This window comes from Cebus imitator, unplaced genomic scaffold (genome assembly GCF_001604975.1).
Source record: "Cebus imitator isolate Cc_AM_T3 unplaced genomic scaffold, Cebus_imitator-1.0 Scaffold392, whole genome shotgun sequence".
Classification (NCBI taxonomy): domain Eukaryota; kingdom Metazoa; phylum Chordata; class Mammalia; order Primates; family Cebidae; genus Cebus; species Cebus imitator.
In genome coordinates this window covers 1,410,168-1,427,954 of record NW_016107707.1, presented here as the reverse complement: position 1 = coordinate 1,427,954, position 17,787 = coordinate 1,410,168, and the positions used below count along the sequence as shown (strand labels likewise).

Here is a 17,787-nt window from a genome sequence, read left to right as displayed (position 1 = left end):
CTCATTTTTAAAACTATCAGATCTCGTGAGACTTGTTCACTATCACAAGAACAGCTGGGAAAAACAAGCCCCATGATTCAGTTATCTCCCATAACATGTGGGAATTATGGGAGCTACCAGATGAGATTTGGGTGGGGACACAGAACCAGACCGTCTCAGGCTCCAAACCATTTTCCTCTCCTCTTCCCACCTTTCAGGATTCTCCTTTAGTTGCCTCTCTGCTTTATTCCCTGGGGTTATAGTTGTGCTTGGCAGGAGTAAGCAGAGAGTTCGGGGCCTATATCATTTTGTCTGGACTGAAAGTTCCCTGGAATTGCCCATTTGTTTATTTTTAATCTCTGTCATTTTGTTTTTAGTTTGTTTCTGGTAGAGAGTATATAACTGGACCTAATTTTAAAATATTCACTGTTGTGCCTTATATTCGATATATTGCATTTCCTTGATACTTCCTCTTCCCATGTGCTGATGTTGTATAAATTGTTAAAGTTTTTTTGTGTCTAGTTTTTCAGTGTTTTGAAGTTACAAATAATAGCTACATTCTCTTGTTAGCTTAAAAATTTACAAAATCACATTTAAGCCTGTCTTTATAAACACTAGGAATGAAACAAGAATTTCCATGTGTTTTAGGGTTCTTCTAGAGATTAAGGAGCTTTATTGGCTTCTCAGTAGGCTTTTGCTTTGAGAATCTTGAATGAGACACTGCTTCCTCTTTTTCCTTGTGATGCTGAAAAGTTAGACCTAAAGGGCAGCTTGGATTATTTGGTGTTTTTGATAGTGGCGTGTTGTCCTTGTTTCACTTGGAATAAAATCCAGAGCCTCAACCATGCCTTATAAAGCCACTAATGACCTGGCTGCAGCTACCACTTACACATGATTTCCTGCCACAGGGGGGCTGGACCCCAGACACAGAGGCCTTCTTGCTGGGTGAATGTGCATCTGTACCTGTTGCCTCTACTGGGGAGGCTCTTCCCGAGCATGCTGGCAGCTGGTTCACCTCTCTAGTAGACACTAAGACTCAATATCCATCCTCAGGGTGGCCTTTCCTGGCCCTGCAGAAGGAGTTCTTCCATCATTGCTGGCTCCTTTCCTGTGTTCCTTTTCTTCCAACAGATTATCATCTATGATACATTGAAATAATGCTCTAATATATATGTGTGGCAAATATATGACTATATCAAGTTTTTCTCTGTCTCTTTATAAGCAGCAGACTCTTAAGTTCCAGAGATCAGCAAATGTGTGTCTGTCTTGGTCATTGTGGAATCCTCAGTGTTCCTGACAGTGCTGCCACATAGTAAGCACTCAATACTTGTCAAACAAATAAAGAAGTGAGTGGAGACTGAGCAGTGTGGGATGTTGGCTCATGAGAACTGCACGTTTGTGAAACGCATGTACTTATGTTTAGAAGTCAAACCGTGTATCAAGAGGTGTGACAGTCATTCATCATAATTTTCACAGGTTCTGTGTGGAGTGATTCTCAGATGGATTCATCTAAGAAGGCTTCTTGTGAGGATATTTTATCAGAATCTTAAGCTGAAAAAAAGAGAAAAAGATAACTGTGTTATTTCTCAGTGGTGTTAGGAAGCTTTGGGGATTTCTTGGTTCCTAAGCGATGAATTCTCCATACAGGCCTGCTCATGTGTTGTGTTCATTCCCTCCTTTGGGTGTGAAGGGGTTTTGGAAAGCCTTCCCATGGGTCTGGATTCATTTGTGTCTCTTCCAATTGGACATCTTTAGCCATGCCAAGACACTGTCATTGAAAGTAAGAATAGTGCTAATGATAGGCAGGATAAAAGCTCTAATGTATAGGTTGCATATAATAATTTTGTGTACATAGTTGAGAATTTGCCAAGTTCTAAATCAGCCTTCCCTTCTGCCTTCCTAGTCCTCCTTGGCTATCCATCATCCTCTGGTGTGTGTTATTTTTCAATATTAGTTACTTTTACTCATAAACTATAGGGCTTATAACGTAAAAGTCATGTAGCTTTTATATTCTCCACTGTCTTGAGAAATGTTAAGATGTGAGAAATGACAGAATGTAAGAGAGTGAAAGAAAGTTCATTCACTGCAAAAGTTAATCACAGGAATGCTGGCGAAGGTCACTATTGCCCTCATGTGCTCTGCCCCACAGAGGCAGAGTGCCCACCAATTTGTGCAGTCTCCAAGCTCACGGACACCAATGACTAATTCTTCTTGCTTTTGGAGAAATAAACAACAAGAAGGGAAAGCCCTCTCTTAGCAGTAAAACTAAACAAATGAGAACACGAAAACAAAACTAAACAACAACAACAAAAAACATATCACGACCAAAATCCCCCCAAAATAAAATTTTATTTTATTCTTTTTATTTAGTGCTTTTCTATAATGATTCAAGTCACTTCTAATGTCTCTTTTTCATGGAGTATAAAAATAGGATTAGTTTTTAAATTAAAGGTGATTCTAAAAGGGTCTCTGATTCCAATGTGCATGAGCTTTAAGTTAAAAAAAAAATCCAGAAGATTAAAACCAAATCCAGAGTTTACATATGTTAACATTGACAGTATTTAGGAAAGAGTACCAAAGGACTCTGCACAAAGAATAAGAAAAAATGCAATAAATTCCCAAGGGAAAAAGACAATCAACAGATACCAAACCTGAAAGGACCCAGATATTGAAACGACTGAACAATTTAAAGCATCTTTTATAACTACAATCAATAAGGTAAAGAAAATGCACTTGGAATGAATGGAAAGATGGGAATTCTCAGGGGGGAATAGAAATTATATCAGAAAATCTAATACGAAGGTTAGAAATTAAAACTATAACACCTTATTTTAAAAAAGCTGATTGTTGGGTTTAGTAGTGGAATGACTATGACAGAGAAAAGAGTCAGTTAACTGACATAGATCCGTGTAAATCATGCAATCTGAAGAACTTAGAGAAATTTTTCTTTTACATTTCCAGAGCTTATAAAGCTGTGGAATAAGAGCAAAAATTGGAGTTTCACTCAAGAATAAGAACCTTGCTCAAAACCACACAACTACATGGAAATTGAACAACCTTCTCCTGAATGACTCCTGGGTAAATAATGAAATCAAGGCAGAAGTCAAGAAGTTCTTTGAAACCAAAGAGAACAAAGAGAATCTCTGGGATGCAGCTAAAGCAGGGTTAAAAGGGAAACTTGCAGTACTAAATGCCCACATCAGAAAGCTAGGAAGATGTCAAATGGACACACTAAGCTCACAACTAAAAGAACTAGAGAACCAAGAGCAAACAAACCCCCAAATTAGCAGAAGACAGTAAGTAACCAAGATCACAGTGAAGCTGAAGGAACTAGAGAGAGAAAAAAAAACCCTTCTAATAATCAGTGAATCCAGGAGTTGGTTTTTGAAAAAAATAAAAAAAAAATAGACTGCTAGCTAGACTAGTAAAGAAGAAAAGAGAAAAGAATCAAATAGGCACAATAGAAAATGATAAAGGGGATATCACCACTGACCACAAGGAAATACAACCATCAGAGAATACTGTAAACATCTGTATGTGAATAAGCTAGAAAATCTAGAAGAAATAGATAAATTCCTGGACACATACACCCTCCCAGGACTGGAACATAGAAGAAGTTGAATCCCTGAATAGACCAATAACAAGTTCTGAAATTAAGGCAGTAATGAGTATTTAACAGTCTACCAATAATAAAAAGCCCAGGATCAGAGGATTTACAGCTGTATTCTACCAGAGGTACGAAAAGGAGATGCTACCATTTTTTTCTGAAACAATTCCAAACAATTAAAAGGAGAGACTTCTCCCAAACTCATTTTATGAGGCCATCATCATCCTGATACTAAAACCTGGCAGAGATGCAACAAAAAAGAGAAAACTTCAGGCCAATATCCCTGATGAACATTGATGCAAAAATCCTCAATAAAACACTGGCAAACTGAATCCAGCAGCACATCAAAAAGCTTATCCATCACAATCAAGTCAGCCTCATCCTCAGGGCGAAAGGCTGGTTCAACGTCTACAAATCAATAAATGTAATCCATCACATAAACAGAACTAAAGACAAAAAAACCACATGATTATCTCAATAGACACAAAAAAGGCCTTTGATAAAATTCAACATCCTTTCATGTCCAAAACTCTCAATAAACTAGGTATTGATGGAACATATCTCAAAATAATAAGAGCCATTTATGAAAAACCACAGTGAATATCATACTGAATGGGCAAAAGCTGGAAGCATTCCCATTGAAAACTGACATAAGACAAACATGCGCTCTCTCACCACTCCTATTCAACATAGTATTGGAAGTTCTGGCCAGGGCAGTCAGGCAAGTTATTTCAATAGGAAGAGAAGAAGTCAAACTGTCTCTGTTTGCAGATGACATAATCCTATATCTAGAAAACCCCATCCTTTCAGTCCCAAAGCTTTTTAAGCTGATAAACAACATCAGCAAAGTCTCAGGATACAAAAACAATGTGCAAAAATCACAAGCATTCCCACACCAACAATACACAGGCAGAGAGTGAAATCATGAATGAACTTCCATTCACAATTGCTGCAAAAGAGAATAAAATACCTAGGAATACAGCTAACAAGGGAAGTGAAGGACTTCTTTAAGGAGAACTACAAATCACTGCTCAAGGAAAACAGGGAAGGCACAGAGGAATGGGAAAACATTCCAGGCTCATGGATAGGAGGAAGAATCAATCTTGTGAAAATGGCCATATTGTCCAAAGAAATTTATAGATTCAATGCTATTCCCATTAAACTACCACTGACATTCTTCACAGAAAATACTTTAAAATTAATACGGAACCAAAAATGAAGATGTATAGCCAAGATAATCCTAAACAAAAAGAACAAAGCTGGAGGCATCATGCTGCCCAGTTTCAAACTATACTACCAGGCTACAGTAACCAAAACAGCAATGTACTAGCACAAAAACAGGCATATAGACCAATGGAACAGAATAGAGATCTCAGAAGTCAGACTGAACATCTACAACCACCTGATATTCAGCAGACCTGACAAAAGCAAACAATAGGGAAAGGAGTCCCTATTTAATAAATGGTGCTCGGAAAACTGGCTAGCCATATGCAGAAGATTGAAACTGAACCCCTTCCTTACACCTTATACAAAAATTGACTCAATGTGGATTAAAGACTTAAATATAAACCCCCAAATTACAAAAACCATAGAAGAAAATCTAGGCAATACCACTCATAATATAGGCACAAACAAAGATTTCATGACAAAAATATCAAAAGCAATTGCAACAAAAGCAAAAACTGACAAATTGGATCTAATTAAACTCCAGAGCTTCTGCACAGCAAAAGAAACTGTCATCAGAATGAACAGACAACCTACAGAATGGGAGAAAATTTTTGCACTCTATCCATCTGACAAAGGTCTAATATCCAGAATCTACAAGGAACTTAAATTTGCAAGAAAAAACCAACAACCACATTAAGAAGCAGGCAAAGGACATGTACAGACACTTCTCAAAAGAAGACATTTATGCAGCCAACAAACTTTAGAAAAAAGCTCAACATCACTAATCATTAGTAAAATGCAAGGCAAAACCACAATGAGATCTCAAATCAGTCAGGATGGCAATTATTAAAAAGTCAAAAAACAAACATGCTGGTGAGGCTCTGGAGAAAATAGGAACGCTTTTACACTGTTGGTGTGAATGTAAATTAGTTCAATGATTGTTGAAGACAGTGTGGCGATTCCTCAGAGACCTAGAATCCAAAATACCATTTGAGCCAGCAATCCCATTGCTGGGTGTATACCCAAAGGAATACAGGTTATTCTGTTATAAAGATACATGCACACATATGTTCATTGCAGCACTATTCACAATAGCAAAGACATGAAATCAACCCAAATACCCAACAGTGGTAGACTGGATAAAGAAAATGTGGTACAGATACACCATGGAATACTCTGCAGCCATAAAAAAGAACAAGATCATGTCCTTTTCAGGGACATGGCTGGAGCTGGAAGCCATTAGCCTCAGCAAATTAGCACAGGAACAGAAAACCAAGCTCTGCGTGTTTTCATTTATAAGTGGGAGCTGAACAATGAGAACAATGGACAAAGGGAGGAGAACAACCCACACTGCGTCCTGTCAGGGGATAGAGGGAGAGGGAGAACATCAGAATAAAAAGCTAATGCATATGGGGGTTAATACTTAGGTGATGGGTTGATAGGTGCAGAAAACTACCATGGCACACGTTCACCTGTGTAATAAACCTGTACTTCCTGTATATGTGTCCTGAAACTTTAAAAAAGAATAAATATATTGAAATATTAAAAACAATTGGAGTTTCAGAGAAGAGGAGCAAGAGATAAAGAGAAAAAGATATTTTAAGATGTAATGACAGAGAATTATCAATCTTGCAAAGATAAGTTTACAATTTCATGAAATTCAGTGAAAACACGGGATGAAATAAAGGAAACTCTGCCTAGACACACCATAATCATATTGCTAAAAACTAAATATGAGAGTAAATTCTTGAAAACAGTGAGAGAAGAGTGATACATGACATACAATGGATTGTGATTTGAATGACTGTAAATTTCTCATCAGAAATCCTGGAGGCAAGTAAATAGTGGAGCACCTTCTTTCAGCGCTAAAAAAAAATCTTTCAATCCAGAATTCTCTATCAGCAAAATAATCCTTCAGGAATAAAGGCAAAAAAGAGAGAGATTCTCAGATGAAGGAAATGACTAGAATTCATTTCCAACAGATTTGTTCTATTAGATGTGTTAATGGAATTTCTCCAGGGAAGAAAAATGATGCTACAAAGAAATTACATCTTTAGGGATGAAGAAAAACAGAACTGGTAAATAGTAGGTAAGTGTAAAAGTTAACTTTTTTCCCTCTTAAGTTCTTCAAAATGTGTTTGATGGTTGAAAGTATAAATTATAATATTGTCTGGTGGGAGTTTTAATGTGTATAGATATAATTTGATACCTATACCATAGTGGGAAATGGGAGAGGTAAAGTGATCTATATCATTTCAAGGCTTTAAATAGACTGTAGAGAAGTTACGTATGTATATTTTTAATCCATGGAGTAAGTACTAAAAATATAAAATATCATTAATTAAAATATAAATAACATTTAAGATTTAATAATAAATATTGTTATTATTAAAATCCAACTGATGAAAATAAAATAATATTCAAGTAATCCAAAAGAAAGCAAGAAAATCAGCACAGAAATGAATTTAAAAAATGAGACAAACAAAATAAATGATAATTTTCTTGACCTGAATGCAACTATATTAATAATTATGTTAACTGCAACCATTCCCATTAAGAGGAAAATATTGAGAAAGCAGATAAGAGAGTAAGGCTCTGATGTATGCTGCTCATAAGAGACATAGTGTAACCCTTGATCTTAACTGAAAGGCTGAGCAGTGATACGAGACACGCTTTTAAATTAAGCATAGAGATATGTTCAAAGTAAATGAATGGAAAAATACATAGAATGCAAACAATAAGCATAAAAGGCCAAAGTGGCATGGAATAAACTTCAGCACACATAATATAATTGGAGATAATGCAGGACATTTAATAATAAATGGGACAGATTATAAGGAAGACATAACAATCATATCTTGGTAATATACCTTGGTAATTTGGTAAATACTGAAGATGTAATTGATTCACTAAAATAAAATAAAATAAAATAGATAATTCCACAATCATAGAAGTAGATTTTGTCACTCTTTAGAAATTGATAGAACACCTAGACTGAAAAAAAAAACATCGGGAAAGCCATAGAATCCTTGAATAACATTATCAATCACCTTGATTGAATGGGCATTTGTAGAGCACTGTATCCAACAGCCACAGAATTCAGTCTTCTCGTGTGTGCATGGTCAGTTCACCAGCTTTGTAATATTACATCATAAGGATTACATACTCTGACCACAACAAATTTAAGTTAGAAATCAGTAGCAGTCTGGGAAAACCTCAATGTCTGGAAAGTCAGTAACATACTTCTAGTTAAATCATGAGTCAAAGATGAAATCACAAGGGAATAAGATAATATTACGAAGTAAAATGTTAATGAAAATATATCAAAAATTTTGAGTACAGCTGAAGTTAGCTTAGGGGAAACTTGTAGATGAAATACAACAGAAAATAAGAAATGTCTAAAATCAGCTATCACATGTTCTATTTTAGGAAGCTGGAATGGAAAGTAAAACTAAAATACATAGGAAGAAGAAACTAATAACAATAAGATCAGAATCAACAAAGTAGGAAACAGACAACACAGAAAAAACCCACTAAGCCCAAAAGCTGGTTCTTTGAAAAGAAACAGTTGAACGCATCACCAATATCATCAAGAAAAGAGAGGTGATCAACACAAACCCTACAGTAATTAAAAAAACAATGAGAATCTATTAAATTTATACTAACAAATTCAATGCCCTACATGAAATGCAATAGTTCCTTAAAAAATATAACTTACCAAACTGGACTCAAGTTTTAGTAGAAAACCTGAGTAGAATTATATCTGTATAGCAGCTGAATTAGTAATTAAAATTATTTATATAATGAAAAGTCCCAACACAAATGGCTTCTCTGTTTAATTTTCTTAAACATTGAGTAACAAATACTATGAATCCTATAAAACTCTTTCAGAAAATAATGGAGGTGGGGGATAGTTCTCCACTTATTTTGCAGGTCTAGTATTACCCTGATATTAAGACAAGGGTATTATGTGAAAATAAAATTACAGATCAACACCTCCCACTCACATAGATCCAAGTATGATATCAAATCAAATGCTACAGTACGTAAAATAGTACAGTGTAACCAAGAAAAGTTTATTCTGGAAATCCAAGGTTGATTTAACATTCAAAAATTAGTATACTTTTCCAAATTAGCTGAATGCAGGAGAAAAACCATATGATCATTTCAATAGATGCAGCAAAAGCATTTGAGAGAGAGCTGTGAATTCTCAAACTGATGAAAGGCATTTTTGAAAACCCTAGAGCCAACCTTATACTTTATGGTAAAAAACCTAATTGTTTTTCCGTGAGACTGGCAGCAAGGCAGTTACCTTTTCCATTCAACAGTCAATGTACTCAAGGACCTAGTTCTTGTAATAAAACCATATAAAGAAAGAAAGGGCAGAACAATGAAAATGAGAGAAGTAAAACTGTTCTTGTTTGCAGGCTATACGATTGTTGATGTGGAAAATCTGAGGTAGTCTACACAAAATCCGCTACTACCAGAACTAATGTATAAATTTAGCAAGGTTAGAAGATGCAAGATCAGTATCCAAAAAAATCAATATATTATCACATGCTAACAGCACATAATTGGAAAATATTTAAGGGACAATTGCATTTACAGTGGAACCCCAAACCCTAAAAAACCTAGGCATAAATCTTAAAAAGTATACTCAAGGTTCCTATACCAAAAAATTACTGAGATATTTTGAAATTTTTGTAAAAGATCTAAAGATCTAGTGAAGAGATATCGTCTGTCCATACATAGATCAGAAGACTCATTATTGTTTAGTGTGCAGCTCTTCTCATATTGACTTACAGATTTAAGTGCAATTCTAATAAAAATTGACCTAGGTTTTTCTGCAGAGAATGACAAGCTAATTATACAATTTATATATATCTTCAGATGACTAAATTCAAATAACTAAAGCGTTTATTTTTAAAAAGGGACGACTTTTGGAGCACTTACCTGATTTCATGACTTGATGATAAAGCTATGGAGTCAAGACTGTGCTAATGGCAAAAGATAGACATAGATGAGTGGAACAGAAGAGAGTCCAGAAATAGACTCTGTATATGTGTTATATTTAAATAGACAACTGATTTTAAACCATAGTGGCAAAGCAATTAATTTAGGGAAGAAAACATTTTTTCAGCAAATGGTGCCAATCAACGGGTTCCTGTATAAAAGCAGAAAGAATGCTAGAGTTGATTTGTATTTTTACCCCATTATCTGTTTAGTGTAGCATCTTTATAGTGATGATCCCTTTCTTATTGTTGTTTTTGATGACTCTCTCTCTTTCCCCTTTTCCACTTAACAATTATCATTTTCTCTTCACTTCTTTGGGTTCAGTTAGTTGTTATTTTCTGAACTTACAAAGATGGATGCTTAGCTTTTGATTTTCATGCTTCATGTTTCCCACGGTGTACATTTAAGACGACAGATTTCCCTTTAGCTGCTTCCCTCAAGTTTTCATGTGCATTTTGATTGTATTTACATTTTTATTCATTCAAAATTAAATTTCCATTACTTTAAAAAAAATTTAAAAATTTCTTTATTTTTCTTGATTAGCCAATTTCTATTTGATTGAATTGAGAGTTATTTAAAATTCTGTTTCCCCTTTCCTGGCAGCTGTCTACTCATTCTTTTAGTGTTTTTAGTAGTTTAATGTCATCTAGAGATGATGGCCTTCATTCTTAATTCATCTCGGGTCAATGTTAATTGTGTACTCTTACACTTTTCAACCCCCGATTTCTTTAAGCAAAATTCCTCTTCTGTATTCAGTATCTATGAATTCTCATCTGTGTGGCTTTGGGATCTGGCTAAGTCTGTTTTGGTTGTTTCTGCTTTCATTCATGCTGCTTGTCATCTTGAGCCCTGGAGATCAACACTATAATCTCATCACTTCATCTTATTCTGCGGGATTCCTGAGGGCCTGCAGGCGGGATGCGTTCTTCCAGAAACTGCTGTGTCTGCTTCTGCTGGATGCCAGGCAATAATTTTAGTGCATTTCCAGGATCTTAGCTCAATGTGAGAAATCTTGGTGGAGCCTCCCGACTCACAGGTGTTCATACCTCCTCTGACTCCAGTGCTTGCTCAGCCTGGAGCTTCAAGGCACTTCCATCCTGTGCCATGCAAGTTCTGAAGCGCCTGCACAGCTGTAGGAGACATTTTCATGGGGAGACATTCCTTGGAAAGCCGTACCTTGTCGTGCTGATTTAGAATGTGCTAAAAAGTATGTCTTATCTAGGGTCCGTTTGTTTGGCTGAAGAAGGGACGCTTAGACATAGTTTATCATTTTGAAAGAAGTGGTAGCAATGATTCATTGTATTGGCTTATTTCAGTGGGACAAGGATTTCAGGTCAGTGTGGAATCAGCATTTCTGTGACAGGGACTAATGATGTTGCATATCCTGATTGACACCACGCAGTCATCTCACTGTATAAACTGATGGAGGAGACAAGTAATGTGTGTAGTCTTCAACTGCACGTCAACTTTGCATACTGTCAAATACACACGGTCTACAGTGATAGACTGTAGGTATATCTAACCTACACTGATAGATAGCTAGATAATTACTACTTTTGCCATTTTGTAAAAGAGTATATTTGTTTTTTCTTCATATTTTGACTTTTTAAAAAATTAGTTATTTTGAGCTGAGTTATTAGGTGCAATATTAAAGTGTTTTAAATATTTTACCTCATTTTGTCTTCTTACACTGCATATCTCAGACCATGATGTTTAGGATAATTATATGATAGTAAATATGTAAATATAATTATCTATAGGTACACATCAAGATGTGCATACCATACTCTGTGTGTGTGTGTCTGTGTGTGTGTGTGTGTCTGTGTCATATACACAGAGAGCCATCTCTATGTGGTATTTGGCAGAACAGTTTAATTTGGCTTAGACCTCTGATTTTTCTTTCAACTGATGATATCAAGCAAAATAAAAGGTATAGCTACATTCAATATTTTTTCAGTTTTAAAGTTCATTTAATAAAATTTGGATTATGATAAATTATTCTTTAACAGTGGGTGATTTTACCCCCCAGGGAACACTTGTTCTTAATGGGGTGTGATTTTACCCCCCAGGGAACATTGGTTCTTAACGGGGTGGTTTTACCCCCACCCAGAGGACAGTGGCTGTGCATCTGGAGACACTTTTGACTGTCTGCCACGTGGGTGGTGGTGAGGTGCCGCTGGCATCTGGTGGGGCCAGCCCAGGGGTGTTGCTCAGCATTGTAGAATGCACAGGCCAGCCTCACAGCAAAGAATGACCTGGCTCTAAGTTACCAGAGCGAGGGCAAGAAACCCTCCTCTAAAGATATTCTTCTTATGACTTAGTTGAAATAAAAGCAAACTTGGTGGAGAAATGTGACTGAAGACCCAACATTTAGGCTCCATAGCTTTTAAATGAAGGTCAGCTAACAACTGTATATGTAGATTGAGGTTCTTAATTTAAACATGGACAAGCTGGCTGGGCATAGTGGCTCACACCTGTAATCCGAGCACTTTGGGAGGCTGAAGTAGGTGGATCACCTGAGGTCAGGAGTTCGAGACCAGCCTGGCCAACATGGGAAAACCCTGTTTCTACTAAAAATACAAAAATTAGCAGGCATGGTGGCGCACGCCTATAGTCCCAGCTACTCAGGAGGCAAGACAATCAGTTGAACCCAGGAGGTGGAGGTTGTGGTGAGCCGAGATCACACCACTGTATTCCAGCTTAAGCAACAGAGCAAGACTGTCTCTAAATAAATAACTAAATAAATAAAATAAACACGGACAAGCTGATGTTTTCAATATTTGCAGTCTTTCAGCGTGGTCGAATCACAGTGAAAAGGCCACAGCTGGAGAGGCGCTGGGTGCCTGAGCAGCCGTGTGTCTTGCCTTCCGGTGACCTCCCGTGATGGTCTGTCTCGGGCCTCTGGGCATCCCTGTGAGGGACGCTGGCAGCCTGGGAGGGAGGCCCCTGCACCTCATCTTCTCTTTCCTACTCTTTCTTGCCTTTCCCTGGGTACAGTTTCCTGAATCTACCTAGTATTGTCAAAATAGTTACATGCATCAGTTAAAGAGACTTTTCCTTCCATTCTTTGAAGATTATAAAAGCTACATTGAAAGCTTCTTTTAAAACTCTGTGATGTTTAACTTTAAAAAGAAGTTGGAAATGTGCCTGACTTGAAAGACCTGTATGGAGTAGTATATCTGATTAAACAGTATCCCATACACAGGTCTCAAAGAGAGCCTTCCGTTCAGATTTAAATGTAACACGGACATTCGTGCTAATCAGTGAGGGATTTCTGCCACTGCTGGTGGACTTTTTCTCCACAAATCTTCACTGTGCATGTATGATAGTAAATTACTTATAGACTGTGTATTTGACTCTGATCTTTTATAAGAAGTAGGAGTCTGGGTTGACCTTACGTTCACGTCTTTTCGTTTTTGAGACGTTGTTTTTTTAAGTCTTACATGTATTTTCGGTTTTATGCTGATTCTCACCGCACGTCCTCTCTTCCAGGCGTTGGCACATCTCCACTTAATAGAATACGTTGGAGAACAAACTGCCTTGCTAATAAAGGTAAAATAAATGCTCTAATGGAACGTACTCCAGCCGTTGTTCTTTGATTTTGTGAAAAAACAGTTCTGGTAAGAACAGGTCACATTAATTATGTAAAAAGGCACAGCAGGGAACCTGTTTTATCCTGTGCAGCCCACAGATGAAGGGAGGCTTTTCCCAAAGAATATATAATTACAGATTCCTGCAATTGTAGCCTTTAGTTAAAGCCTGTCTGAGAAGAAGCGTGGTGGACTCCGGCATCAGTTGATGAGTGCTGCAGGCATCCCAACCCCAGGGGTCTGCGGGGCCATCAGCTCAATGTGACCAGTGTGCGCAGCCACCAGACATGGATGAGGGGTGGGGTCACTCTGCCTTTTCACCTGGGGGCTGGCAGGGCTGGGCACAGCTGGGCGTTGCCGGTAGAAACCCAGCGGAGTCTCCTTGTGTGGGTGTGGCCCTGGCTTGCACTCCTGTGTCTGCCTTGGTCTCGGGATGTTAGGTAAGAGGAAGGACTAACACCCTCAGCCCCTCTGCGTCTCATGGCTGGTGGGATCTGACCCTGAGTGCATGTGATGGAACACAGGGTCAGCTGCTATTGTCCTCCTTCCAGATGGTCCCGGAGGAGCAGCGCCTCACAGCCGCCATCGTCCTGGTGGTGTGGGTCTCAGCCCTGGCGTCGTCCCTCATTGACAACATCCCCTTCACCGCTACCATGGTGAGTCACATGCCTCCCTGCTGAGGGCTCAACTTCAGCCTGGACATAGCCTGGGCTCAGCCTTCCTTCCTATGGCAGCAGAGGATGAAGCCTGCCTCTTTGCTGCACTCACAGGTGTAGAGGGAAAAATGTGAGCAGAGCCCAAGGCAGCTGGGCAGGGAGCACCGAGAGCCCAGATTGCAGGCTGAGAGCTAAGGCTTTGCAGCTGCTGTGGACAGCACGTCCCGTGGTGACTGGTGGTCTCAGGATCAGCTCCACTGAGAGCTGCCACCCCTCCCAGAAAAGGCTGTTCTTTCTCCCTCCCCTCCCCTTCCTCCCTTTCCCTTCCCTTCGAAAATTGTGACACATCAAAACACAGAGACTTCCATCTTTATTCCCTGCAGTGTGGAAGCTATTCTAATCAGCCTGTGTGGCTCCTCGTGCTTGGTCTGGGCAGGGCCTTTCATTCTCTGTGTGGCCTTGAGCCCAGCTAGGCCTGGAAGTGCACATCGTAGACCTTTCGTTGGGCAGATGAGCCTGTTCTTGGTGTGGCTTCTGCCATCATCGATTGCTGGCTCAGGGCAGGAACTGAGAACCCTGGTGTGGCAAAGTAAGAGTAGGCCCAGGGGCTTGCACAAAAGCCGCCAGGGTCCTGCCACAAACATGTGAAGTCCCCAGTGTGCAGGGGATGGGCTTGCCACATGCCTCAGAGTCGCAGACCCCACCTGTTAGCCCTTCCTGCTGGACCGCCTGCCATTTGAGACGCACCCTCATCTTCAGTGATGTGGTGCCACCTCCCGCATGGTGCTGGGCCCGTGTGCCTTTGCCAGTGCTTTTCTTTGCCACTGGTAGCAGCAGTGTCTCTCAATTCCCTCCTTCCCTGTGCTGGGAGCCAACCTCACCAACCCACAGCCCTCTACGTTCCCTGGGTGGAAGCTGGTCCTTTCTCTGGATCTGCCTTCCCTGTGGCAGCCTCTAGGTACGGTGGGCTGCCCTCTGGGTGGATGTAGGGTTCAGGCCCCCGATCGTTTGAGGCAGCCCATTCATAGCAAAACCTCATGTGTACAGTTTCCTCTCCCTGGCTTGGTCTCTGACAGATGCAGTGATAGAAATGACTCTTTGGGAGGTGATCTGGGTTTCCTGCCTACAGAGGGGCTCCTTCACTGGGAGGACCTTTACAATGCACAGCTGTGGAGCCCTCTGAACCCAGGGTATGACTGGAAGAGCATGTGTGCGGCCGCGGGTCTCATTTCAGGCCCGAGATCTTTGCAGTCATGCGTCCCTCTGCAGAGAGAAGGCAGTACCAGCTCCTCGCCTTCCTGAAAGCTTTGTGGCCTGGCCTGGCTCACATAGACCAACAAAGTTCAGGCGTCTGAGCTTCTTCTATACGAGGTCAGGCTTCTTGGACCACCCTAAGGGTCGGCTCTAACCAAACCCTTCGAGTATCTGGTCCTCTCTGCACCCACTTGGGAGCCCACTCAGTGTTCAGCTGGGGAACGGACAAGGAGACCAAAGAACATTCGTGGGAATGCATCAGGAGAGACAGGTGTGCCTGCCCGAGGCCACAGGTGCAGCGTGAACTCAGGGCGCCTTGCCAGGGCTCCTGCCACCCGGCCAGCAGAGCTCCCGCCTTCCCTGCATCCTCGCCAGCCTCCGTCAGATGTGAAAACATCCTGTTGGCTACGTCCACAGGACACTCTTCCCACACTGCAGGGGATTTTAACATGAGTAGAACCTTAACAAGGGTCAGAGAGGGGGCAGGTGCACTTGCCTCCTCCAGTGACTGAATGCAGGCTACCACGTAGGTGGGGAGAGCTGTGGGCGCCTGGGCCATGCAGGGCATTCAGCAGCCTCCGGCCGGTGTTCCAGGGAAGCGAGTCTCGAGACAAAACAGAACCTCCCTTTCTCTGCTGGTGCTGTCTCTCCAAGCGTGTCTTCAGCTTGGGGTTGTTTCTGCTGCATTTGTGTTGTTAGCCGTGTGCTGAGAGCAGCAGGTGAACTCTGCTCACGTTTGTTCAGAATATTTCTCTTCCTATTTCTTCTCTTGGCGTGGAGATGTTTAAGCAGCATTTCCATACAGGAAAGTCCCTTTCACACCCACCGCCTCTCCATCCTTCCTCTTGCCCTCCACTAGGCCGGCGGCCTCTGCGGGTGGCGTTCCTAGGACTCTGTTGCAGGGCCCTGAAGACCGTGTTGGAACCACTGAGAAACAGCGTAATGACTGAGGATTCCCTAGCAGTCTTTCTCCACTTAAACCTTCACTTTCCAACCTCATCTGCTTGAACAGGAAGAATTCTCAGGCAGCTTTCAAGTTAAAAGGTTATTACCCTTGTCCTGAATGTTTAATTCAAAGACTGGTAACTTATGCAGGCAAATCTGTGGGTTTCCTTTACCTGACTTGTTGGCACTCATCATTACCTGTGCTGGCACTCGGCCTCTGTGTGGAAGGCAGGTTCTCAGGCACCTCCTTTCCCAGCTTTCTCTGCAGCCTCACCCCATCCCATAGCCCTGCGGGAGGTATCAGGGCAGACATCCTGGCTGTGACACCCGGCACAGGAGAGCACTCTCTCAGAGGGGATGAAAGTCAAAGCATTTCACTTGCGCTTTAGCTTTAAACATTTTTAAAACTTGATCTCATTTTTGTTTTAACTTCTCCTATCCTGAAACATCCAGGAATGGAATTATGTGGAGGATTGAACCCAGCCCGGCAGACTGCAATTAGGTTTCATAACATGAGCTGTTGGCACGATGAGCAGCTCAGGTTCTGCAGGAGGTGGGTGTGGGCTTGAGTCCCAACTCTGCCATCGTGTGAGCTCAGGAAGCGCTGGAGTTAAAGAAACAGAAATGGGAGGAGCAAAGCTGCCACTTTCCCCCATGTGCTGGGTGCTGAGCCTGGGACTGGCGGGCTGTGTGGGTGCACAACAGGTGCCCTCTGGGTGGTGTGAGCAGCCTCAGAGGGACACTGCTGGGTCCAGAAGTCAGGGTCTTCCACCTGCCGTGGCCCACAGTCCGGCCGCTACACCCCACAAAATCCAGCTGGCACATTTAGGGGACCAGTAGTGTGAGAGAAGATTATTTGCCGTGTCCCACAGACACAATACGACAAATGATAAATTATGAGAACATTCAGAGATTTAAGCACAGCACAAAATATAGTTTCTGGAACTAATACCTGTAGTGTGTTCAACAAAAAATATTGAATAATGAATTGAAGAAGAGCGAAGTGTCAGGCCTGAGTTGCTGTGCTCACAGCCAAGTGAGAACGTAACGTGCAGGTACAGAACAAAAGCACAGAGAGGCGGAGGCGTGAAAAATGATGAGGGGTTTGGAGGCGTGGCTCCAGGGACACGGCGTGGCCACGACAGCAGTTCCAGAATGGGGAGAAGGGTTGCATTGCATCGAAAGCACAGCCCTTTGCCCTGAAATGAGGCTTGGGCACCGGGAGCTTCAAACGGGGCAGGGTCTCTGATGCTCAGACCCCTGAGTCAGAGCCTGCATTGGGACAGGGTGCCGGGTGACCCACTCCACACACTGGCATTGGAGATCTAGGCCAGGCCTGTCGGCTGGGCTTGTGCCTACCAGCTATAAGTAGCTCTTGGCTGCTTCACTGCCATCCATCTCAGATCTGACTCCTGGTGAGGGTGCAGGCTTCCCCACGCTTACCTGAGGCACTTGTACGCCCTGCCCCGGGCATCCACCAAGAACTGCTGCGGGATGGCTGCTGTGTCCCACACAGCCAGAAGCTGACCGCAGCAGCCCTCACCCATGCCCCAGGGCTCTGCCCTCCTCCAGCGCT

At 41.3% G+C, this 17,787-nt stretch overlaps 1 protein-coding gene across 3 annotated transcripts in view; it reads left to right on the top strand.

The window, feature by feature from the left end:
• Nucleotides 1–17,787, top strand: part of OCA2 (OCA2 melanosomal transmembrane protein) — a 218,243-nt gene that overhangs the window by 146,771 nt on the left and 53,685 nt on the right. For all 3 annotated transcript variants that reach the window (XM_037731346.1, XM_017508501.2, XM_037731347.1), the window contains 2 exons: nt 13,259–13,318; nt 13,908–14,012. In XM_037731346.1, coding sequence (XP_037587274.1) covers nt 13,259–13,318; nt 13,908–14,012 — 165 coding nt within the window. The remainder of the gene's footprint in view (nt 1–13,258; nt 13,319–13,907; nt 14,013–17,787) is intronic.